At 36.5% G+C, this 26491-nt stretch overlaps 1 protein-coding gene across 1 annotated transcript in view; it reads right to left on the bottom strand.

The window, feature by feature from the left end:
- LOC134656047 (uncharacterized) overlaps positions 1–26491 on the bottom strand; it is a 48008-nt gene that overhangs the window by 4079 nt on the left and 17438 nt on the right. The window contains exons 4-8 of the mRNA XM_063511563.1: positions 25242–25445; positions 16515–16813; positions 12288–12297; positions 6787–9881; positions 5138–5207 (exon numbers count right to left, since the gene is read on the bottom strand). Coding sequence (XP_063367633.1) covers positions 5138–5207; positions 6787–9881; positions 12288–12297; positions 16515–16813; positions 25242–25445 — 3678 coding nt within the window. The remainder of the gene's footprint in view (positions 1–5137; positions 5208–6786; positions 9882–12287; positions 12298–16514; positions 16814–25241; positions 25446–26491) is intronic.

The raw sequence follows: 26491 nt of genomic DNA, 5'->3' as shown, positions 1-26491 counted from the left end.
TCGTCATATTATAATCTCGCTAGTTACATTATAAACTGACGGTAGGGAGATTATAATCTAACCTAACCTAACCTACGTTAGATTATAAACTAACGGGTTCACAATGTTACGGTGTCATATGTATATGTATATGACACCGTAAGATTGTGAACCCGTTAGTTTATAATCTAACGTAGGTTAGGTTAGGTTAGATTATAATCTCCCTACCGTCAGTTTATAATGTAACTAGCGAGATTATAATATGACGAGTGTTTACAATTTTACGGTGACATAATTATATACATTTCAGAGGTACAGACCTCCTTATAGGTTTTCCTGTATAAGAAGGACGTTATACTAGATAAAGAACTATTACTTATCGTTTTATTTTTATTGTGAATTCTGTAATTTAGGAGAGAGGGGTCAGTATTCACCTACTTAGTAAATAACTTCAAAACATTTAAATTCGGAATACTCAAAAAACCAGCTATTTCATTTGATATATAAACGATAAAATCATATTTAAAAATCTTGTACTGGACCAAATGAGTTGAAAACTTGAAATTCGGTTAATATGTAAGTGTAATATGTAATGTAAATAAAAGATTTTTAAATTCATATTATGAATTGCGTCTTTTTATTTAGGTTCGGGACCCTAAGAAGAAAAATACCTCATTTATTATGCTCATAAGCCCCTTGCAATGGACGGACAACTACTAGTCTAAGAGCTAGCTACGGAAATAGGTATGCAATTTATAGAGCAACGAAATCCCTCTAGTTAGTGTGCCATACCATAGAGAAAAAAATACATAGATTGCTCACTCCATACATCAGTTTTGGTACCAAAAAGACTATTAATTTCAGTGTCTAGGTACATCTAGCATCGAGTAGCGAACCAAAACTGATGTATGGAGTGAGCACTCTTGTCTTACTATATTTCTCTATGGCTATACTATCATTATTAATTGGACGCCTGGCAGCTGTTCAGCGGTGGGTGTGTGAGTGGGATAGTGGATGGGCAACAAAGGGGTTGTAACATATATTGAAGGTGTGCAATTTTTAGAGCGCATATGCGACATTTTATACGACTATGCGTAAAGCAATTGTGAGTCAGGTGCAATTTGCTCGTGGTCTTCATGCAGGCGCTCAAGTGGTTTGTGTACTTTCATCACCTGGCACTACTTTTTGGTGTGCTCTGTTTGGTGTGATATAATAGCTAATTATGTATTTAATTCAAATATAACAATGCCAGGCGTTTTATTTGAGGGAAAAGTAGCGCCAGGTGATGAAAGTACACAAACCACTTGAGCGCCTATTTCGTTGCTCTATAAATTGCATCCCTATTTCCGTGGCTAGCTCTCCGGCTATACCGAGCATGGTCTTAACTGTTTTTTTTTTCTCGGGGCGTTTTATAGTGTAAATAATACCTCAAAGCTCTCAAGCACATCCAACAACAATTGGTTTTAAATTTGCTACTTTGTCTCGAGGAGCACAGACAGTCCAGAAAAGCAAAAGCGAACTCTTCTTTATTTATTCCACTCCTTTATTTTCTCTAATATCTTTAGAATACGTCAAGGAAGCGACTTGTCTCTAGCAGGGATACTTTAATTAACATACCTACATACCAAATTTCAGGACTATTCTAGACATTTCGACCTTTTAGGACAAAGGACAATTCGATTGTTACAAATATTAAGCGATTTCACTAAATCCCTGATCGCAGGGCTCAACATTACCATATCATCTGCATAACATATAGGTACCTACTGAGATCCGAGGTCCATACAAATAATTTCGAGTAAGAATTTAGTGATTGATGTTTTTTCCCACGTATACCTACTTAGTATGATTTCTCGCCCATTTCTCGTTTATTTTTAAGTTGACTGAAACAGCCTAATAATTAAATATAAGCTTCTACAAAAAATACGCAGGGAAATATCCGTACTGGTAAAATTAAAATCATTATTATAATTATTATAAAAAACAGTATCGATTGAAAATCTCATTTATTTCAAAAACAAATACCACTCCTCATTTGGTTATATGATTCGTAAAGCACATACAGTAACTATATACCTATAACGTCGGATGACAGTGACAATTAATAACGTTTACTAATATACTTTTTTTGTACCTACATTCGGTCGCAAAATTGCATGGTCACTTCATGAATGAAATCATGCATAAAGCATTCATAATGGTGTCTATATAATTCAGCACACGTTGTACAGGGTATTGCAAATATGTAGCTAGGTACTTAAGAATCTGTGTAATGTTATGTTATAATGTGATGTATACTTAAATGTTAAAGGCAGAGAAATAGCATTAAACAGTTATCTAATTGCACAGCGACTCTACTCTTCACACGGATTGTATTATCCAGTTTTATGTTTTACATATTCCTATCACAATTTGCTTTTTGAATTTTATTACGTCCTTTCAAGTCGTGCCAAACTTTTGTGGAGCACTTCAGTCCATTAACATCCGCATTTAGCGGTTGAACGACGAAATTTATGAAAAACCACCTACCCGCGGCTAAACTACTGGTAATAAAAGTAATAACGATGTCATACTTTCCACTTACGCCAAGTTTTGAAGTTTCCGTGTATTGTTTTAGGGATTTTGACGCTAACATTAAATAATATATCTTTTTACTAGTAGGATCTACCCAATATGTTCCTCCTTTAAGTTTATTATATTTAATACAATTTACGCCGATTGGGATCTGATCGATCAATTTATTTCGTGTACCAAAAACTACACTGCAATTGTAATGACTAGAACCATCGCCGAATGGTCCGGATGCGAATACGTCTACTTTATAATAACTAATAATTTCTTTACCTCGAAGCGTCCGTATTTTACTTAATCCCCTAACCTCGCTGTGCTTAACTGTCCCTCCCTTAGTATTAAAGTAATCGGTAATTGCTTTATCTATGAAGCTTTGTCCACTATTTTTTGGGTTGCTGGCAGATTGAGATAGCCTTAGTTTAGAAGGTGAACAATTGACTTCAATATTTTTGTTTTGTAGCCATGGTTGCTCCAATATCTCAGAATGACATTCTAACGCATTGCCTTTGGAAGGAATTGCCATAAAATCGATTCGAATAATTACTCCTGAAACTACTTGCGAGGTAGCTTTAGTCACCCTAAGTTCTTTAAGTGTAAATTTATCTAAATTATGAGCCATTTGATACTTTTTAAACGATTCTTTTGCTAATCTTTGGTACTTTGGATCATCAGGATCTTGATTCGCTTCGCCGCCTGGTATTCCGGTCAGTTTCTGACTGGTTGCCGATATAGGTTCACATTTCACGTTAATGTTTTTACGTTTTTGACCTGCTCGTTCGTAAATCTCTGAAAGGCATTGTAATGGCTTGCCTTTGGTAAGGATTACATTGAAATCGAGTCGAGTAATTACTCCTGCAACAACTTGAGTTGTTACTTTAGACATTATAAACTTCTTAACTGAAACATATATGAATCGCGGGTGATGTTGCTTTCGATACTTTTCAAAAGATTCTGCAGCTAAACGTTTGTACTTTGGGGTTTGAGGATCTTGTTGTTGTTCACCGCCAAATTTTAACTCGTCCACCTGACATGTAACGTTAAAATCTAATTTGTCATCAACTTTTTCCCAAATCTCAGATTTACAAGTAATTCTCTGCCCTTTGTAAGAATCGACATGAAAATCAATGCGTATCATTGTTCCAGCTACCACTTGTGTGGTTACTTTGTCGATTGTAAGTTTTTTAACGGAAAATTTAACGCTGGTGTGCGATTTAAGATACCTTTTCAGAGATTCTTTCGCTAAGAGTATGTACTTAGCGTCGTTAGGATTTTGAAGTTCTTGGCCGCCTACTTCAGGTTCAGGAAGTAGTGTTTCCCCTGAAGTTTCTTCTTGGGGCGGTTCCAGTTCAGGAAGTTGTGTTTCCCCTGATTTTTCTTCTTGAGACAGTCCCTGTTCAGGAAGTAGTGTTTCCCCTGATTTTTCTTCTCGAGGCGGTCCCTGTTCAGGAAGTAGTGTTTCCCCTGATTTTTCATCTTGGGGCGGTCCCAGTTCAGGAAGTTGTGTTTCATCTGTTTTTTTTCCCTTAGTGATTTCGCAATCTATATCGGTAACTTTAGTCGACTCTATAGTTTCCCATGGTGTTTCTACAACTACGCTCTTACATTTATAACGGTCTTTTTTGTGAGTCATGACATCAAAAGTTAGGACCGTCATAATTCTGGAATCCACCTTAACTTTTGCCCTTGATACAGATATTGTTTTTACGTCTTCTTTTTTAAAAGGTCTTTTGCCTGGCATGGCAAAAAAATCGCCTATAGCCAGGTTTGCTAATTTTTGATATTTCGGATTTTTAGGGTCCCGTTCCTGACCGGGTCGAGAATTAACTCTAGAGCTTAGTTGTTTTTTAGAAAAAAGTGAGTCACATTTAAAGGATACAATTTTTAGTTTTTCCCAAGTTTTCTCCCATATTTTAGAACTGCACGTTGGCGATTTACCGTTAACTAGGAAAACTTGGAATTGTATTCTAGTAATGGTCCCTTCAACTTCCTGTGTCGTAACTTTATGTACTGTTATTTTCTTTATTAGTTTGAATTTTATGTGTAAGTAGGACTGTGCTACTTCTTTAGCCATTTGTTGGTACTTAGGATTATTTGGATTTTGTTCCTGCTCCCCTCCAAGTGATACGCCGGCCGCATATCCGTAACAGATCTGAAAAATCGTTATTCAGCTGAAGTCTAGTAACTGTTCATATTTAAATTACGTAAACGGTACCTATACCCGAAAATAATTTAGAGGCTTAAAAAATCCGCGGATTTGGATGCGCGAAGCCAAAACAAACACGTTGATTATTTAATGAAATTAAAGTGGTGCGTTGAGCGAATACTGCCCCCGCCCTTATTTTAGGAAGCACGCTGAGACAGCACTCACCAAGAGGTAGTCCCAATTGCGAGTGGATAGAATCTAAAATAGACCATAAATAGGTAGATACCTAATACAGAAGAGCCCCATGTAGAAGAAAGCTAATATGGTTAACAGGCCGAATACGAACGAATATGGTGGCCTAACACAAACTTGAGTTGGTTTTTAAAAATTTCTCACTTGAATTAAAGAACACAGGCAATTAAAAAACATACTATATTTACTTACCCAGCCTGATGTTAGCAGGAATAATAATAATATATTTAAATGCATACTAATACGGTGCGCACGATTGTAGTTAATTTAATGATTATGTACAATAGAACATAACACTTTATATGGATTTCTGTTAATGAAAATGATTTTCCAATTAAGTAATTTTCACCGTTCACTAACAAATTTTCTACACTTTTTAATTAAGGGAGTTACCACGCTTTCGATCAGTTGATTGATTTGATTATGATAAGTACGTGTACCTAGGAATATTAATATACTAGACCTACACAGATGGCCTCTCGACATACCCAGTCACCATAATGAAGTGGAGCCAGACGAGACAATTTTTCGCCAATGTGATGGATGAAATTGTCCGATCGAATCAGGCCGTGCGGACGCAAACGCCAATTTGATTCCCCGATCAAATCAGCAGGTGCAGACACAAAAATGCCAATATGCGTAGTTAGAAGCCAGGGTTTTAAAATTGGTGATTAAATTTAATTGTGTACGTGTGGACGCTCGATGAGATTGGCGCCAATTATTTTCCTGATCAAATCGGTCGATTTACCCAGCTCGTCTGGACACGGCTTCAGCCTCATATAAAAGCTATAATAGACGGGCGTACCGGACCACGCCCTTGGTCCGGTCTGAATATATATTTCTCGCACTCACTTAACGGCTACAGCTACGTCCTTAACGGACATACGGCGGACCATCTTCCATACGATCGGAAAGGTCTCAGACCGAAGACCGGACCAAGGTCGCAGTCCGGTCTATTATAGCTTTAAAACGCTTACGAATAATTTAAAATTAACGTTACCTACATAAAATGCAATACCAAGAATCCAATTTGGACACATGTTTATCTTATTTATCTACTTTTCATTGATACTAATGCGGAAGATTATAAAGAAAAGATCCAATATAATTGATCTAAAGTTATAGTTTTCCCCTCCCCTAATTTTCATTTTCTTATTGACTGCTATTAATATTATATTGCACACACACAACTGTATCCTTCCCAACAACAACAACTCATCACCTTTCATTTAAATCGGTTCAATGGTTATTGATTCCCCATACAAACTAGAAGTCCCATTTCTATCCCCTCATAGGATGATTTTTGGGATTAAATCTATCCTATTTCCTTCCCCATGGATTCAAACTAAGTATCTATACTACATTGTAAATAAATTGGTTGAAGATATAAGAGACAGACAGACACACTTTCGCATTTATAATATTAGTATGATTAGTATGGACTAATTTACTTACAATGTGGTATAGATAGAGATACTTAGTTTGAATCCATGGGGAAGGAAATAGGATAGATTTAATCCCAAAATCATCCTATAGATGACTATAACTATCTAATAATCCATAATATTATTAGTAAGGATATCCGTAAAACTGGTAAAATTATAATAAAATCAAGTTAAATGGCAACATGTTTTATTTATGTGAAGAAAACAAAGTTCTCATTGTTTAACTACATAATTCGTAATTCTTAAAACGCGTAACAACTGATGACAGTACATTGTCACGTTTAAAACTTAGGTAGGTAGTAGGTATATACTTTGTAGAGATATTGCGAAATAGAAAACTGTATATCTTGTGTTACAGAGAAACATCATCAAAACATAGATAAACTCCTCTGTGACTATAATTTCAACGATTTGTACCGTTTTTGATTTGTATTATTATAGTCACAAGTTACTTCAGTGATTGTTTGTTTTCCTTTCAAGTCTTCCCAAACACGTGTATAGCACTTCAATCCATTTACATCCGCCTTCAGCGGTCGAACCACAAAGTTTATGGCATACCACCTTCCTGCGGCTAAACTACTGGCAGCAAAAGTAACTACGACGTCATACCTTCCTCTCAGACCAACCTTGTTATTTGTAGTTCTCATGTATTGCTTTATCGCATTTTGGGCTAGAGTTAAAAACATCTTATCAGAAGGATCCCTCCAATCAGTTCTACCGAGCAGCGATGTATGTTTATTACAATTTACGCCAATTGGGATCTCTTCATTCAATTTATTTGTAGCAAAAACCGCACTGCAATTGTAATAACTGTAGTCACCGTTCCTGGTGGATGCGAATACGTCCACTTTAGAATAACTAATATCTTCTTTACCATAACGTGTCCGTGTTTTATTAGAACTCCTAATCACGCTGTTCTCAACTGTCCATTGCTGATGATCAAATTTTTCAAAGTAATCGGCAATGGCTTCATCTATTATGTTAATACCCCCTTTAACTTTTAGCCTGCTGGCAGATTTAGATAGCGTTAGTTTAGAAGGTGAGAAACAATTCACTTCAATATTTTTATTTTGTAGCCATGGTTGTTCCAAAACCTCGGAATGGCAATGGTATCTGAGGTCCGAGTCAGTAATTACATTGAAATCGAGTTTAGTGGCTACACCTGCAACTACCTGTGTGGTTACTCTGGTCACTTTAATCTCTTTAACATGAAATAGGGGACCAATATGAGTATGCCGATATTTGTGGAAAGATTCTTGTGCTAGTTGTTTGTACTTGGGGTCTTCAGGGTCTTGCTCATCTTGACCTCCTACTTTTTCACCATTCAACTGACACATCACGTTAAAATCGAATTTATCATCAACTTTTTCCCAAATTTCAGATTTACAAGGAATTCTCGACCCTTTGTTAGGATCAACATGGAAATCAATGCGTATCATGGTTCCAGCTACCACTTGGGTGGTTACTGTGTCGACCGTTAGTTTTTTAACACTTATTTTAACATTGATGTGCGACTGTAAGTATCTCTTAAAAGATTCTTCTGCTAATTTCTTGTACTTAGGATCTTTGGGATCTTCGTTTGTTTGACCGCCTACACGTTCATCAACATCATCATTAAGTTTCGGACTGTTTGCAAAAGCAGACAACTTGTTAAGCGGGTAACACATAACTGTAATATCTTTAATTTGACGCCATGTTTGTTCCAAAACCTTGGAATGGCAATGGTATCTGAGGTTCGAGTCAGTAATTACATTGAAATCGAGTTTAGTGGCTACACCTGCAACTACCTGTGTGGTTACTCTGGTCACTTTAATCTCTTTAACAACGAATAGAGGGCCAATATACGTGTGCCGATATTTCTGAAAAGATTCTTCTGCTAGTTGTTTGTACTTGGGGTCTTCAGGGTCTTGCTCATTTTGAGCTCCTACTTTTTCACCGTTCAACTGACACATCACGTTAAAATCTAATTTATCATCAACTTTTTCCCAAATTTCAGATTTACAAGGAATTCTCGACCCTTTGTTAGGATCAACATGGAAATCAATGCGTATCATGGTTCCAGCTACCACTTGGGTGGTTACTGTGTCGACCGTTAATTTTTTAACACTTATTTTAATATTGGTGTGCGACTGTAAGTATCTCTTAAAAGATTCTTCTGCTAATTTCTTGTACTTAGGATCTTTGGGATCTTCGTTTGTTTGGCCGCCTACACGTTCATCAACATCATCATTAAGTTTCGGACTATTTGCAGAAGCAGACAACTTGTTAAGCGGGTCACACATAACTGTAATATCTTTAATTTGACGCCATGGTTGTTCCAAAACCTCGGAATGGCAATGGTATCTGAGGTTCGAGTCAGTAATTACATTGAAATCGAGTTTAGTGGCTACACCTGCAACTACCTGTGTGGTTACTCTGGTCACTTTAATCTCTTTAACAACAAAAAGAGGGCCAATATGCGTGTGCCGATATTTCTGAAAAGATTCTTCTGCTAGTTGTTTGTACTTGGGGTCTTCAGGGTCTTGCTCATTTTGACCTCCTACTTTTTCACCGTTCAACTGACACATCACGTTAAAATCTAATTTATCATCAACTTTTTCCCAAATTTCAGATTTACAAGGAATTCTCGACCCTTTGTTAGGATCAACGTGGAAATCAATGCGTATCATGGTTCCGGCTACCACTTGGGTGGTTACTGTGTCGACCGTTAATTTTTTAACACTTATTTTAATATTGGTGTGCGACTGTAAGTATCTCTTAAAAGATTCTTCCGCTAACCGTTTATATTTAGAGTCATTAGGGTTTTGGCGCACTTGGCCGCCAATCTGTTTATTTTTACCCGACTGCCCTGTAAGAAGACCTTTTGTTGCGTCTCCTTTACTGATATCACAATTTACATTAGTAACTTCAACCATATCTAAAGCTTTCCATGGTGATTCCAAAACTACACCCTCACATTCAAATTTACCGTTATTGAGAGTGGTAACATCGAAAACAAGGGCATTTGTTATTTGTGAACCTATCTTTACTTTTACACTTGTTACAGATACTGATTTTACATCTTCTTTGTTAAAAAGTTTACTGCCTCGAGTTTTAAGGAAAACGTCAAGAGCCTCATTTGCTAAATTTAGGTATTTAGGGTTTTTAGGGTTCCGTGTTACTGCGATTCGAGAATTGACTCTGGAGCTTAGTCGTTTATTGGAAAACAGCGAGTCACACTTAAAAGTTACAACTCTTAAATCTTTCCAAGATTGATCCCATATTTCAGAATTACACAATGCCGATTTACCGTTGACGAGGAAAACACGGAATTGTATTCGAGTGAGGAGTCCTGCCACTACTTGTGTCGTAACCTTAGACACTGTTACTTTTTTCGTATCCTGTTTCGTTACATTCAAGTGGAAACGTACTACTTCTTCGGCCATATTTTGGTATTTTGGATCACTTGGATCTTGCTCCTCTTGCTCTCCTGTTCCATATCCATAGGAGATCTGGAAAACATATAATTTATTATTATATTCCAGATTTATAAATTCCTGTCTTTTTAATCTCTATTGGCACCGAATATCTGAATTTATTCCGTGAACCTGCAGGTCTGCTCTTAATTTTAGAAAAAGTGTAACTCATGTGTGATGTGCCTAAATTTAGAGGAAATATTTTCTATACCTAGTCGTGGGAGCTGTATGTCTGGAAGGAATGAAGAATTTTACCTATGTAATGTAGGTAATCAAAATGTTGACTTCCCAGGTATAAAGTAACTGTGTATGTATTTGTCTTGGATACTAGTGATGGGCGTCCTCGGGATTAATACCAGCTAATTTTATAAAGTACCTACACTTAACGTTTACCGTCTAATCATGTCTAATACCTAATCGTTTTGTAATATGGCTAATCTGATACTTCAATTTGAGTCAAAACGTTTTGGTTCCAAAACCACCACCCACAATTTTAAAAACTCGTTGTACTTGTCACTAATTTATATCTATGCTTTCACCAGAAAATTTTGCTATTTTTCTGCAAAAAACCTCAGGAAAATATTATACATCAGATTATAGATATTCTCTATTCCTCTATTCCGCTCAACAGAAAGGATCCGACGGGACAGATGTAAAACTACCTTACCTAATAATCTCTATAGGTATATATGACTACTTAAATACTATGATTGATTTTATTAATGTGGGTATATTTTTTAACAACCGTTTTAATACAAATAATACTTATTTACTTACCAATGATGATAGCAGAAATAACACATAAATATATACAGGCATATTTTGATGCCCAGGTCGAGTGCAGCAATTGATTCAAAATACCTACTAATAGGAAAAACAATACTTTATAAGGATTCCGGTTAATCAATAGCATTTTCCAATTAAGTGATTTGCAACGGTAGCTAAAGTTAATTTGCTACACTTCTGAATTTATACCTACTGTGTGAACTGTGTCCTCGCGTTTGTAATTCGAGCCCCAGTGTATAAGTTCTTGTCTAGTCAGGCCATTTTCTGAGGTCTCTCATTTGTAGAAGCACGGAGCGCGTGATCGGGTTAACGAAAAATAGTATGAGCAACGCTAACTGGCGCGGACGCTTGCGACGGATTTTACCTATATTAGACGAATGGAACTCTGTATATGTAGACATAGACTAGGAATCCTCTAGACGGAGTTTAGAGCAATTATTTCATGAAGGCGATGCTGCCAAAAATACTGGGGTGCGGGAGACGAGGTGAGCGAGTCCCGTGCCGTGATTGGTCCGTTCAAAACACGAACGTCACACAAAGACACTTTGACTCGAAAATGGAGTAAAACTACTCTATATTTGTGGCAGAGGGGGTAGCGCTACTATGCTAAGTCTGTAGGATGTCTTGTCTGTGTATGTAGAGAATGATAGAGAGTATTTTGAAAAAATGAAAAATAAATAGTGCTAATATCTTGAATAGTTTTTCTTTATCTCAAAACTTATCGAGTGAGCTACGTATCCTTAACAGTGATTTGAACGGCAGACTGAGTCTCTCTGTACTTCTCAAACGATTCTTGGTCCATTTTGTAGTACTTCGGATCCGTGGGGTCTTGTATCTTTACAGCACCAAGTCGCCAACTAATTGACGTTTCATTCTACTCTGCTTTAGCGATGTGACGAGTCCACTTTTTTTCAATTCGAATCATTCGAATTGATTCGGCCGCTGATTCGAATTCAAAATCGAGTTAACTCGACTCGACGATTCGCGTGGTTCGCGACAAGGTCACAGGCACAGATGAGTTAATTCGAATCAAGACTATTGGCAATTCGAATCAACTCGACCACTAGCTAACTCGGCGAAATCGCCAACTCGCCGAGCCAACAATTAACTCATCTGTGCCTGTGACCTTGTCGCGAACCGCGCCGAATCGTCGAGTCGAGTTAACTCGATTTTGAATTCGAATCAGCGGCCGAATCAATTCGAATGATTCGAATTGAAAAAAAGTGGACTCGTCACATCGCTAATTTCATTATCTAGATACCTATAAGTCGCGGCTGTGAGCCGCGTCCGTCAGCCGCGCCCGATAATTTGTTTCCAGCTTTAGGTACTTATAATGTTATAATATACTTTATTATATAATATAATACCTATAAGTAGATACTCAAAGGTTAACTGATAAGTTCGCCTTAGTGCATAGGATATATGTTAGCATCGCATTTTATGTATTTACTTGTGCTCATTTATAAAAACAAATTAAGCATTTTTTCACCTTTTTACAACATTAAACATTTAATATCTCCGAAACTAAAAAATCTCATAGGGTACCTTTTCCCGTGGGACGTCACATTTTATGATTTAATACATACCGAATGGTTTTCATTAAAATGCTTTATTTAGTTTAGGTTTGGACAAAATAAATATACTTATAATACCTACCTCAGTTTGGCTGGATTTTGGGTACGCAGTACGCAGTATTAAACTTTGTCTCTCATGGTGAATTGTAAGGTACCTACTTCGCCAGTGTCATTGGGATTCCTATACATGCCAGTGGTCCAAGGGTAGAGGTCCCAAGGGTTTTTATCGGTATTTCGTTTCATTCTACTCTGCTTTTTAACATTATCACAATTTACAGTAAATTCCTTTTGATGATCTAATTTTTCATAAACTTCAGAATAGCAGTTAAGTTCATCACCATAGTTAGGGAACGCGATGAATGAAAGATGATACTCCTGATGAACTCCAGCCACCAACAGTCTAGTTGCTTTTGTAACTATGATATATATACCAGGGATCGGATACCGGTATTTTTTGTATGGGAACGGAAACGGTATTTTTTCGTTCTTTGCTAATTACTTCATTTCTAATTGGGCAATCTAATAATATGAAGTCGTAACCTAAAAACACAACTGAGTCCTACATTTTGAGTATAGAATAATTAGAAAAATATGGTTATTTCTAAGTTTTTGCAAAAAACCGGTTCCGATCCCTGATATATACCTTTAACTGTGATTTGATCGGCAGAGTGAGTCTCTCGGTACTTCTCAAAAGATTCTTGGGCCAATTTCTGGTATTTCGGGTCCATGGGGTCTTGTAGGTATCTCTGGAGTGCCAAGTTTTTGACGCTATACTCTACTTTGCTGTTTTATCACGCTCGACGCCTCCTTTAAAAAATAAAAAATAAGAAACATGTAATGGTATAATTTTTGTTTGTTACAACAATGCTACACAAAACGACTACTTTTTAGTTTAATTTTGGAGTCAAGTGACACTGTCAGTCTCCCTTTATTTCTACTTAATTATACATATGTATTTATATTACATAATATGGTATAAGTATAATATTCCGACCATTAAAATTTGGGTAAGTAGATATCACTTGAATACTCCATAGGGGAACAAGTCCCCTATAGATTAACCAGAAAAAAAAATTCAAACGGTTTTTTTTGGCTAAGTATCTTAGGTACCTACACTCTAGCTAACTACGTAGGTACGACATATGCCGCAATTGGTGCAGTCTTATATACGAGTACCTAGGTAGGTACATATTATATATATTATGTGTATGTGGCCTAATGGGCTCTGTTTTATACTAGGTCGAATAATCGTGTTGAATTCGTTGCGGACACGCAACTAAATAAATGTATGTATATATTAAATATTAGTATTGGAGCCACGGGGTGGTTTAAATTAGCAAATTCCGCCGTAACTACTCTACGAGTACAGGGTAAGTACACGGAAAGAACACATTGAACTTGTTTTTCGTAAATAATCATAGCAACGGGCTCATGGCGCCTCCTGTAACAAGTTATCTTTTATAAATAACTATATTAGGTAGGTAATATTTATATATTTTATAAATAACTATATTACTGCAATGTTCTGCCACCAGCGATAGTTAACTTTCGGTTCCACTAACCATCGGATATAAAAAAAAATTATACCAACATATTTTTTTTATTACTTTGAAGGAGTGAAGCTTTTTATGGCCGGATATTTAAAATAATAGCAGCATGAACATTTTAAAGTAATTGTTTGTACATACTTGTCTACATTTTACAACTTCAACGCCCCTACACGTGTGTTATTTTATGTTGTCGATCATAAAAATAAATACCTACTTTTTTATTGTTTATGTTCAAAAATTAGTCACATGGTAAAACTGTTAGCCTATAATTTTAAAATATTATTATTTGTGCATAGGAACAGGAACCAAAGAGGCAAAGAGAAATATAAGCAAAGTTTCTTACCAAAACGCAAGTTATTTCCCAGTCGACATCGACATCCAACGGCCAGTAGTGGAACTATCAGTACCGCTTCTTGACACCGGATGTCACATTAAGTGTCGCTACCGACGGAAATTGTACTGCTAAAACAACTTACAACTAATATATATTTCAAGCAGAAGGTGTTGAAAATAGAGTTACGGTTAATCCGGTTATAATATTAGCTGGAAATTGTACATCTAGCAGTACTAATCAATTCCGCTACTTGACACTAGATGATGTCAACTACGAAATAACTTGCGTATTGGTAAGAAAACTTATGTATGGAGTTACGACTCTTCCTTTACTTATATTTCTCTATGATAGGAACTGATTAGGTACTTACCTAAAGTGGTACGTGGTAAAAACTAAAAGTTGGTGCTTAAACACAGAACAATAGTATGTGTCTAAGTGCGAAGGCCAAAGGCCAGGTATACGTATAGGTACAGGAAAAAACATCTTCATTAATGTTACCTACATATATGTACAATAGTGTACGACAGACATCTGTAAATATAGTATTTTACCTATTTAATTTGTAGCTGATTCATGGAAGTCACGGATTACATACACACAAGCTACTTATTGTGCGTCCGCGTTCATCCTGCGAATGTGCTGTGAGCACATATAAACAGCAACACTCTTAACTGTCCATCGGTGGACCTTATGCCTTTTGTAATAAGGTTTACGAATTGTCAGTTAACAGTGTGGGCGATGGTACACAAGTTTGCCATGCATTGCGCGCATTATACTAGCGTGGCAAAATTTTAATTTATACGCTAAGTACTTATTTTAGGCGCACCATATGAAGCTAGGGTGGTATTCCATCTGCCCAATATCTTGGTCCAATGTGTATTTGCATCTCAGATTTCGCTTAATGAGAGAGTGAGACGCAAAGCACACCAAGATATTTGACAGATGGAATACCACCCTAGACTCCCTAGCTAGAGTCCCTAGATATTCTATCTGGATCAGTGTTGCCAAATCGTACCTTTTAGTACGGTTTTGCGTACTATTTTGGATCCATGCGTACCTTTTTTGTACGCAGCGTACATCGTACTAAATTCGTACCTTTTGAAGTACGATAGTTTTTCAATTTTTTTTTCGGTATGTTGGTTAATTCGGGGCAAAATTTCTAATTTAAAAATAATGGCCCACATAAAAAAGTACCATGTACATGTATGTACTATAAGGAAATTAAAATTATAGACAGTATAGACAATATACGTCCAAAGAATGTACTTACGTAATTACAAGTAGCAGTTGCAGTCGGCAGTTTTGTCTTAACAAAACTTAGATAGTCAAAATTCGGTCGGCCATTAATTTTTCATGTATATCAATTTAACTTTGTTTATGTTAAAATGTATTTACTGAGAGAAATACTTAAAACAAATGAGTTGTATTGTGTACTTTAAAATACTTAGTTCTTTTTTTTTATTGCAAATTGCAATCGCAAAATGTAGGCAAACGCTGATGCTGTTTTATAATATAACTTTTTTGATACTGAGGGCCTACCCGAAATAAGCAAATTGCGGGATCTTTCTTTTTTACTCCAATGAAGGCGTAATTAGAGTGACAGACAAAGATGCCCGCAATTTGCGATCTTTGATTTTCGCGGTTATAGCCCTGAGGGTCAACCGCGAACCACTTTTGACTTGTGGCCTCTCTGTCCCACTTATGAATTCGTACTTAAGTGTGACAGGGAGGCAGGCAACACGTCGAAGGTGGTTCGCGGTAGGCCCTCTAGATTATTCAAGTTATTTCACGACTCTTCTTTTTCCAAACAGGGCTATAACCGCGAAAATCGATGTTTTCAAATTACGGGCATCTGTCTCTGTCACTCTAATTTCGCCTTCATTGGAGTAAAAGAGAGAGATCCCCGCATTTTGCGAATTTAGGATTTCGCGGTAGGCCCCAGATTCTTCAGAAATATTGTCTGTAAGAAATTTATCCTAAAAATAAATTCGTACTTTTTTTACCCAAATCGTACCTTTTTTCACGTACGTACGTACAAAAGCTGGAAGCGCTCTGGCAACACTGATCTGGATTCTGGATTACCACCCAACATGCTATGCACTCGCGGCGCAATCGCTATTCTAGATCTCATCTTATAGATTCAATACTACTATTTAGCTAGGTACGCCTGTTTGTTATTATTAGTAATGTAAACAATTTTATTTCATATGGTTAGTATGCAGAAAAAAAGATATTTATTATAGTCTAGTAGTCTAGTAGGAAGAAGGATAGTTTATTTTGCCAGGGTACAAAAACTACATTTTATATAATTAACTTTCTTTTATTAAACTTTTATGAATACATATCAAAAATAAATTCCAAAACTGAAATATAAAACAAATATTCACACTTAATTTATAACGGTCTTTTGCACTTTCCAGATTACTAGTCGTCCGGTTCACATGTTACTTCAATTTCCTTCTTATTAAGCCACGGCTGCTCCCAAATTTTAGCATAGCATGTAAATATTTCACCGTCGGTGGGTTCCACTGTGAACGTAATCCGTGTCATGGAACCAGCGACTACCTGGTGAGTTACTTTGGTGACTTTGATTTCTTTAACATCAATTGGTCCGCCTGGGTTAGTCTCACAATATTTGGTAAAAGATTCTTGCGCCAATTGCATGTATTTTGGGTCATTTGGATCTCTTTCTGATTGACCCCCTGGTACGCTCATTTTGCTTTGCTATGTTATTCCGGTTGATTATACCTGAAATAAAAGATAAATTATTTTTTAAGATTATTGCTAATTTTAGCCTGAGAGTCAGAGTGGATACAGTGGCTTGCCGAAACTGGTGAGGCCATTAGTTTACACGCTCGCAAAATCAATTGGCAACCGAATACCTATTTTTAAATCAAAACAATTGACAATAACAAAGGGGCGTACATTTACAGATGTGGATTCCGATTCGTAAACAGATAGAATTTAGTATACCTAATCAATTATTAACTAGTTTAAATTATACTGTACCTGGTCTATTGTACCGCAATAATAGCACAAAACAAAATCAATTAATTTGTTACTAAAGTAGGTACCCACTTAACGTTTTGCGATTTATGTACTGACACTAAAGTGTAACTAACTGTTGTAACTTTTTTTTAATTAAGATAATTTACAATACGACGAGCAATTCAAACCACTATTTATAAAATACAATACAAACATTCAATAACTTACCACTAATAATTTATGTACTGTACGAATAACTTAGATAACGCTCGTTACTTGAGTCACAGCTGTTGAGTCACTGTCAATGTCAAGTCAAATCAAAACAAGTTGAGCTGGGCTATGCTATAACCTCGAAAATCGAAGTTCGCAAATTGCGGGCATCTCTGCCAGTGCCACTCTAATTACGCCTTCATCGGAGTAAAAGGGAAAGATCCCAGCAATTTGCGAAATTCGGTTTCCGCGGTAGCTCCCCTGATGAGCTGAGTCAATCATGTCACTTGAGCCAAAGAGTAAAGTAACTTGGGTGCTACGGGCAACACCGCCCTCAAGTCCATTAAAAAAAAAAAAAAAAAAAAAAAGTAACTTGAGCCTTGAGCCAATAACATACAGCCATAATAACACCCGGCCCAATCCTGGGCGTCCATAATTAACATAAATTATTTGGCTTTGCATCGTTCGGCTGAGTATTATGATAGAAGTGCCCTTGTAGTGGTTATCCTCTTTGGTGCCGTTGTGGCCTATTTGCTGAATAAAATAAAATAAATAAATGTTGAAGTTTGTATATGATCAGCTGGACGTTTAGGTACCTATACCTACATATTATAACTAAGTACCTATGCTAGTTTACTTTATTTCTCTACTAAAAGGAACTAATTCTTATAGTTCGTTCGCGATAAGAATGTATATACTTGGTCAACCAGATCTTGACAGTAGAAAAAGGCGGCAAAGGGTATAGCCGGGTAAGCATGGCCAAACTGCCCTTAGCGAAAAAAACAATTTCCTTTTACTGGATTATTAACCTATGTATATGTAGTGCTTTCACCAAATATTAAGCCTCAAATGCTTCAGATTTAAAAAAAAATGCAAAAAAAGAAAATTCATTTTTATTTTATTACAGCCAAAGTACTAATCCGATTTCTTTGTAATTTGGGTATGTTGTATATACAATTAAGGCCGCTTTCTGAAAAAAATAATATTGAATTATCTCTTAAAATAATAGTAAAAAATTTAGATGAAAATTTTCAGAAAAATAAAAAAAATACGCTGCGCTATCGGCGTAGCATCGGCGTGACCTTGGTAGTTACTACTACTTTCAGAATCAGATAATATAATTTTAATCGAGTTTAGATCATTAACGGCGCCACTTCGAATAGTTTATAGGCATTCAATAGTAGTTTATGCAACAGTGATATAATAAGGGTTCTTAAAATTCAAGGGTCGAAGTTACAAAACGAGACGTAGTCGAGTTTTGTAAAAAAAGACCCGAGAATTTTAAGAACCAATTATGAGCTGTTGCATACATTACTTTTTCTATGACAGCTGCAGCAAAAAAAAAATAAAAAAAAAAATATATATATATATAGACTATATATAGACCTATAGACAAAGCATTCAAATGACATTGCTTTAGATATCACTGTCAGTCATTTAATTGACACATTTAAGTGCTGGAGTAGAAAAAAGGTATTTTAGGCCCATATAATTCAAAAATATCGAAGGCAAATGCAAACTTATCTGTCTAGTGATCGCGCTACTAGTCTTGGGGAAACGAAATTATTTAATATCAATTTTAACATCAATATGCTTGTAATAAACATACTGATTTTCTTCCATTTTTATTGTGGAACGTTCCACATTACAATTTATAGATTGTATCAAAAATATATTTATAGATTGTACAATTTATAGATTGTATGAAAATTTACTGTGATCAACTCTGGCTAACGTGAGACTCGAACCCACTCTTTGGATTACCGATCCAATGCATAACTAATTTTGCCAGCTAACCATCCGTCATTTACCGCGAATTTAACCATTGCAAGCATGGTTAAACGTCTTTAAAAGGTATAAAATGGGGTTAATTTTGAGATATTAAGCGTTTCCACGTCCGAATGTCCGGCCGTTGGCTTCGCACGGAAGGGCGTCGGAATCGGGTCTCAATTAAACTTGGCCACTGTTGAAATTTCAAGCTTTGCTCTCTCGCAGCTCAATCTTTGGCCTTGCATCGCTCGCATGGAATTAATCCGCTATCTGAACCTGCAAGTTTTTGGTCCTGTTTGGAGCTCAACTTTCGGCCTGTTTTAAAGCGCTTGAGCATTGGTCCTTATACGATCTTAGCTCCATATCAGCTCGGCCTCGCACAGAAGCGCGCCGCAATCGGTGCTCCAGGCGTTCAGCCGTCAGCCAAGCTTACACTTGGCGTTCGATTCTTAGCTGTATGCTTACCTGCAGCTCATCCTCTGGCCTCGCATTGGGAGGCGTCGAAATCAAGTCTTCGGTGTTACATGGAGCTCGGCATGGGGCCTCACTTTTTGACATAAATCGGATTTGTTGGGTCGATATTGGTTAATGACGGAGCTCGTTTTTTTTGGACTGTCGACAAGACGTTTCCCTGATACAGTCAATCCGCAATTTTTAACCTAGCACAAAAGGGTCAATTTCACCAAACGAGCATTTTTGTCTAATTCCCATGGAATTTTGAAATACCAACATTACACAAAAAAAATTATGCTGATAATTTGATAAAAAATATAATAAATATTAATTTTCTTATGGGGTAAAAATATTCATAAAACTATAAAAGTTATTTCAATTTAAAAGTTTGGTCAGGGCACGGGAATTAGTGTGTCCATGGGAATTAGATTTTACTAGCACGTAAATTAGAACATAGCACAGGAATTGTTTTCTTAACTTATTTTGGTAGTTAAAACTATTATTTATGTATATTTTAATCTACAATAATATACTTCGACCATACTGAAGTGGCATCGAATATTTACCTTCTTTAATTTTAGTTTCGGACGACAAATCTACGAAAGTATGATACACTAAAAACTACGTATTTGACTAATCGTTTCCTTGATTTTAATGGCAACTAATCTCTCTTTCTTAGTAAAATATACATATTTCAAAACAATACTTTGAGTAGTTGCGTAAACTTGTCCGCCTTACATACAAAACTATTCATTAAAAAGTGTCATTATGTATCTGCATGTAGATAGGTACAAGGTGTATGATCTGGTATATGGCCGTATAGGAAATGATACTAAGAAATAAATAGGGGCACAGAGAGAAGAAGTTATTGTGTAAGTTAATCTGAAGAAATCGAATATGCTGCCTTCATAAATTCATAACACAAAAAATTGTTTGACCACATATGAGGTAAGGTGGGGTAAAACTATCACCGGGGTAAGACTATCACAGACAGACAGACATGACGAATCCATAAGGGTTCCGTTTTTTGCCTACGGGCTACGGAACCCTAATAAGGTATCTAATAGTATTACGGTTTTAATACCCCCTGGCACTGATTAAAATAACCGACTTGGTCTTGATCTCAAAACTTTTTTATAGTAGAAGAACTGCGTTGCGAGACTTGCATCTTTTTACATGTAATGTTTTTGATAGGATCCCATCTCTTTTTGTAGGCTGTCCTTCTTTTCAGGTAATCATACCCATACCATACTGATACTATGTATACACATATATCATAACTATACACATCTTTATACATACTCACATCGTACATCGTAGTGTACCTTTACTTTCCCTACTAGTTGTAAGAACTAAAAGGTAAATTTGTTATCGCATATATTTCTAGGATTACAAACTTATTTATGCAGTTATTAGATCTTTAGAACATGACTAATATTGCAGTATTACGTTTCAAATTTGGAACTTGAGGGTATGCTAGAAGTACCTTAGAATAATGATGATCGTGAGTGATTGTGTCAGTGACAAAACTAAGGGATTATAAAGTGCATTAATTCTTAGACTACATGTTCAAATTAAATGTTATTTTGATAGAATGTTATTGAGATTTGATGGTACGGCCGTGCCACTTTGTTTTGCTCGACTTGGCGGCGGCACTGCCGTGCCCCCAGATCCTTTGTCCTTCCCCGGGCCTCAAACTATCTCCATGCCAAATATCATCAACATAATATTGGTTCAGCGGTTTAAGCATGACGAGATAACAGACAGACAGACAGAGATACTTTCGCATTTATAATATAGTAAGAATAGGATATATTTAATTTTTCTTGTATTAGAAAAGCTAATTTATAACAACTAATCTATTAAACGAGCAATTCTTGTATATATTTCGGGGATCTCGGAAACGGCTCTAACGATTTCGATGAAATTTGATCATATATGAGGGTTTTCTGGGGTGAAAAATTGATCTAGCTAGGTGTTATCTCTGGAAACACGCGCATTTTTGGGTTTTTAGGTAGGTATATGTTTTCCAAGCAAAGCTCAGTCTCCCAGATATTTAAACTTTATACGGCATACGCTGTCAGCTGTCAAATTTACAAAAAAAAAACATTGCAAATTTGACTCATTTTGTTTCATGTAACCTTAGGTACAGGTATTATAATATGTAATCATTCCAGAAATAGTTTTATGTTTATATAATATTTTAATGTTATAATATGATCAATAAATAAGGTAAGGTGGGGCAAGACTAACAGTACAAGGATTCCATACAAGTGATAGTCTTACCCCGGTGTCGTCTTACCCCACCTTACCTTACGTATTAAAATTGCCCGGGTTATTCGGGTCCACCCTGTATGTACTATAATACTTATACTAAAAAACCGTTCACAGATTTTTGTGCATTCTTTAAGATTTCCTTAAATGTAAAATAAAAAGATATACTTCATATTATTATTACATATAATATATATTCAATGCCAATATATATATGTAATAATAATATGATGTAAACATTGCCAATTAACTTACAGTGCCCCTAATAAAAGATTTGTTGACAATATATGTAATACTTTCTAATTCCCGTGCCACTTAATCAGCTGTTTTAGGTAAATATGCTATGGGAATTAGGGCACGGAAATTAGAATTCGTAATAAAAAAATTCGCTAAAAATTTAATTCGTGTTTGACCAAACTGTTATGTTATCTCTTACATAAAGATACATAAAGGGCTCCTAAATATGACAATTGTTATTGAAAAGCTATGTGGAAAATATAATTTATAAGGGGCATCGAAATTAGAAAAAAATTGTCGCCCACCCGGCTTCCGAAATACTTACGCGATTTGCTCGAACACGCCGCGGCTTGACTTACATCCGCTTGCTTTGAGAGACAGCCGAATACTGCCAGTACAGGTGAGGCGGGATACGAGGCGGTTCAAATACAAACGTCGGCTGTCAGAGCCCTTTGAGTTTTGCCAACGAAATTGTACTCGCGCGCTCGGACAAAATTTAAACATCGATCACGAGTTATTTACCACAGTGAAGCTAATAGTGTATGTGCTCAGTGATAGTAAATATCATCTAGTTTAAGTATTTGACACTAAATTAGTGATACTAATGTAGAATTTTTCGTAGGATTTTTCATTATGCTCAAAAGTCGATTCCGGACAGGGCACGGGAGTAGTAATTTGAGCCTTTAGGTATTTTTAAGTGTACTCTAAAAACCAACTAATCAGTGAATTCATATGGAACTCGGTGTGAAAGGGTGACTTCTTTATGTAAAAAAAAAATGGTAAGTATTATCTGATGCTAACCCGCGATTTTCATCACGGACAGAAAAAAAATCGTGTTCAGAAATTGACCCAAAAGATAAGGGCCTCGCTAAGATCTTCCGGCCAAAGCCTCGCCATGATTAAGGCCGCGCGATACCGCTTATCCACAGTTTATACGATATAATTTTTTTTCGTACCATTATTCAATAAATTATCCTTGAAAATAAAAAATGCATTTATTTCATAAGTTTCTTACAGAAAAAACATGTTTTTTCGGTAAAATTTTGGTTTGAATTCTTTTTTCATTAATGTGTTTCAAGGCCACGCCGCCGATTCGCCACCGCCGCCGACCAATTTTGACCGGCGCGCCGCCGCCGGCTGTATGCCTATCGGCGCTCATATCTAGCCCTAGCCCGGTAAGCTAGCATCGAAAATCTACGGCGCAAACGATTGGCATCTTGCTTAGCCCTAGCCCGGTAAGCTAGCATCGAAAATCGAAAATTGAATTATATTTATTTCAGACTGCTTAGGTCCATAAAATTGTTAGTATTACAAGTACTTACATTTAGGATTTAGTGCCTACATATTCCTATTCATTAAAAATTAAAAATGAGAGGTCTGTCGCCTGTATGCAGATAGTTCCAACGCCTCATAACAGGGCACTCACACTTTTCAATAACAGCACTCAGGAGGCTATTGGTACTCTCTCGCACTCTGCGCATCAGGGAGGCAACACGTTTCCGCAGTATCGTATTAAAGCCATCCGTGTTAGCCTCTAGAAATATGCGCGACGCACTGCACCAGCGAGGTAGCCCCAACAGCATCCTGAGGGCGTTATTGTACTGGGCCCTTAGGAAATAAAGTGGAGAAAAAGGTGAACCTTAGGAGGACTCGCACTGGGAAATTAAGTAGACTAGTAAAAAAAAACACAATTACATGTTTTACCATTTACTTTGTGGTTCACAACATATGCATAATTACATGTAAAAAGTAAGTTCTGGAATAAAAACATGAAACAATGAGTCGCATTTAGGGGTCACAAACCCGGTTTCACCGAAATCGAAAAAACCGAAAAACCGGGTTTTCAGCCAATTGCCAAAACTGGGTTTTGACTTTGATAAAACCGGCTTTTTCGAGGTTTTCGATTATACATTTTTATAAACATAAATAGTTTAATTATTTTGATGAGCAACAATTAATGCAGATTGTTATTATATTTAGAACAACACAATACATTATACGAAGTTCGTATACGTATTATATAAAAGACTGCTTACTATTTTCACTAAATATCACGTAATTTCCTGTACTACGTAGTTTAAATAACATTTTTGTAGGAACGCTCGTTGATCTCTAGTTAAAAATGTTGATTGTAGTAATTATAACAAAAGTCAATCTCGCGATATTTACTATGTACAGTTTTCTTCTTCTTTGTTCCTTCAGGTTCCTTTGCCTTTGTTAGAAATTACTAAGAAAGTGTTGTTCCTATCTGTCCAGTCCATGATCGCCTTCCACATCAGATTTCTTATATCCTCAGCTGATGTAGTGGCCGCAACCAAATCAAATCCCTTCTAACTTACCTCGTTTAGCGAGTTGGGTATTATCAGCTGTGTGTGTTTCCTGAAGGAGGACTATGTCAACCTCGTTGTCACGTAATATTTTGCTCAGAGCCCGTACCATGAGTCATTGACAGTGTCAAAACTGACATAAACGCTTTCGAGAACGTAATTTACTTTCTATACATCTCGTTTGCACTAATATGCGAGTACGAGCGAGATGCATAGAAAGTAAATTACGTTCTTGATGGCGTTTATGTCAGTGCCAAACTGATGGTAGCCGTACAGGCATTCCGTTTCAGAATTGCTGACCATGAGGTTAAAAACTTTAGTGATGGAATTTGATGGTCTTTGTAAAGATAGAGTAAATAGTAATGTCGTGGCAGACTGAATAATAAAGCATTGATCCTAAAAATACTTGCTTATTTTACAAATTTTATGTAAAATCGAAATCACCGAAAAAACCGGAAACCCGGTTTTGCTGTTGCACAAAAACCGAAAAACCGGTTTTCTAAAATACGCACGGTTTTGTAACCCCTAGTCGCATTTTTTAATTATTTTTCTAGCCGGAATACAATGAACTCTTAAGATCGATTTTCCTAGGATAGCGGTGCCGTCATATAGCGGCCGTCTCCATACTAAATAATACGGTTAAATATGGATGTCGTAGTATTTGTATGGAGACGGCCGCCATATGACGGCACCGCTTTCGGAGGAAACCAAAGCTTTACTGGTCATCAAAATCACAAATTTGTTGTTCGTCATTGGGGTCGTTTTCTTCTAAACCACAATCGTCAGGTTAATTATTTTTAATTACAATCTACGGTAATATCTTTTATATTTAGCCATGCCTGTTCTAAAATTTCAGAATGACACTTATAAATTTCATAATTGGTAGTGAATACAAAGAAATCCATAACTGTTTTTAAACCAGCAACAACTTGTCTGGTCACTCTGGTTATTATGAGTATCTCAACGTCTACATGGCCGCCTGGGGTAGTTGTGAGGTACTTTTCGAACGATTCTTGCGCCAGTTGTTTGTAAGTTGGGTCATTAGGGTTTTGCAATATTACACCGCCAGGCACTTGTCGCTTCACTCTACTTAGCTCCTGAAATACAAGTATAAATTGTTATTGGTTTAACAACGAAGCAGAGTCAGGCGTGGCTCACTCCGCGATTTCGTCGCTTTGCTACAGGTAGCTAAAAGTAAATCCGTTCCACACCAATTTTGATGGCTAGCCATAAGCGGCGCGTGGCGCTGTCGCCACCTAGCAGCCATATCTGTGCTGATCGTAACAGACGCGTTTTGTGAAGGAGCGGCCTTAGTGCACGCTGCTCAAATTACTCCTGACCCACGCTGCACGCCCCGCCGAACGCTCCGCTTCGAGCGTGCACTCAGGCCTTACACTTAGAGAGTGAGTCTTCTGTACCTAGTACTATTATTTATTCTGTGACAGAGTTATCGTTTAACCCCTCGTGTTAATATTTAAAAAAAGAACTCTTAAGATTCAAAAGTGCAGAATTTCAAGTCCTGTTACTTGGTCAAATCATTTGGTTCAGAAACGCGTCACTTTTTAGGATTGCCATAAAGCAAACCTAACCTAACCTAACCTATCTATAGGATAACGTAACGAAAATCCTGAAATGTTAACGGTTTCAGTTTTATGACTAATGATAATATGACAAAGTTTTAAGTCATAATGTATTGTACATTATGACTTAAAACTTTATGGGAAACAACGGGACCCCGTTTAAGATTTCTCATAATAGTTTTATTATTTTTCATTGTTATTTATTACCTAAGAACCGTTTTTCACAGTTTTATTGAGTTTCCTACTATTTTTTCCGTTTTAAAATTTTGATTTATAAAGGCTTATACAGTGAAACCTGGATAAGTGAGACTTCAAGGGACGAGCAGATTTATCTCACTTAAAGAGGTATTTCACTTACCCAGGTTCTCAGTTAGCCAGGTACTGTCTCATTTACAGAGGGTCCCATTAATAGAGGTGAGAATAGAGGATATATTTCAGTTATAGAGGTGGTTAATAAGGTATTTTGTAATTATCTTTAAAAATTAATAAGGTAAAATAATCCTTGTCCCTAAATATTTTTTAAGTCTGTTTAAATATTTCTTTGAATTTATTTTGAATGATTC

This window comes from Cydia amplana, chromosome 17 (genome assembly GCF_948474715.1).
Source record: "Cydia amplana chromosome 17, ilCydAmpl1.1, whole genome shotgun sequence".
Lineage (NCBI taxonomy): Eukaryota > Metazoa > Arthropoda > Insecta > Lepidoptera > Tortricidae > Cydia > Cydia amplana.
This window is presented reverse-complemented; position numbering and strand designations above follow the sequence as displayed.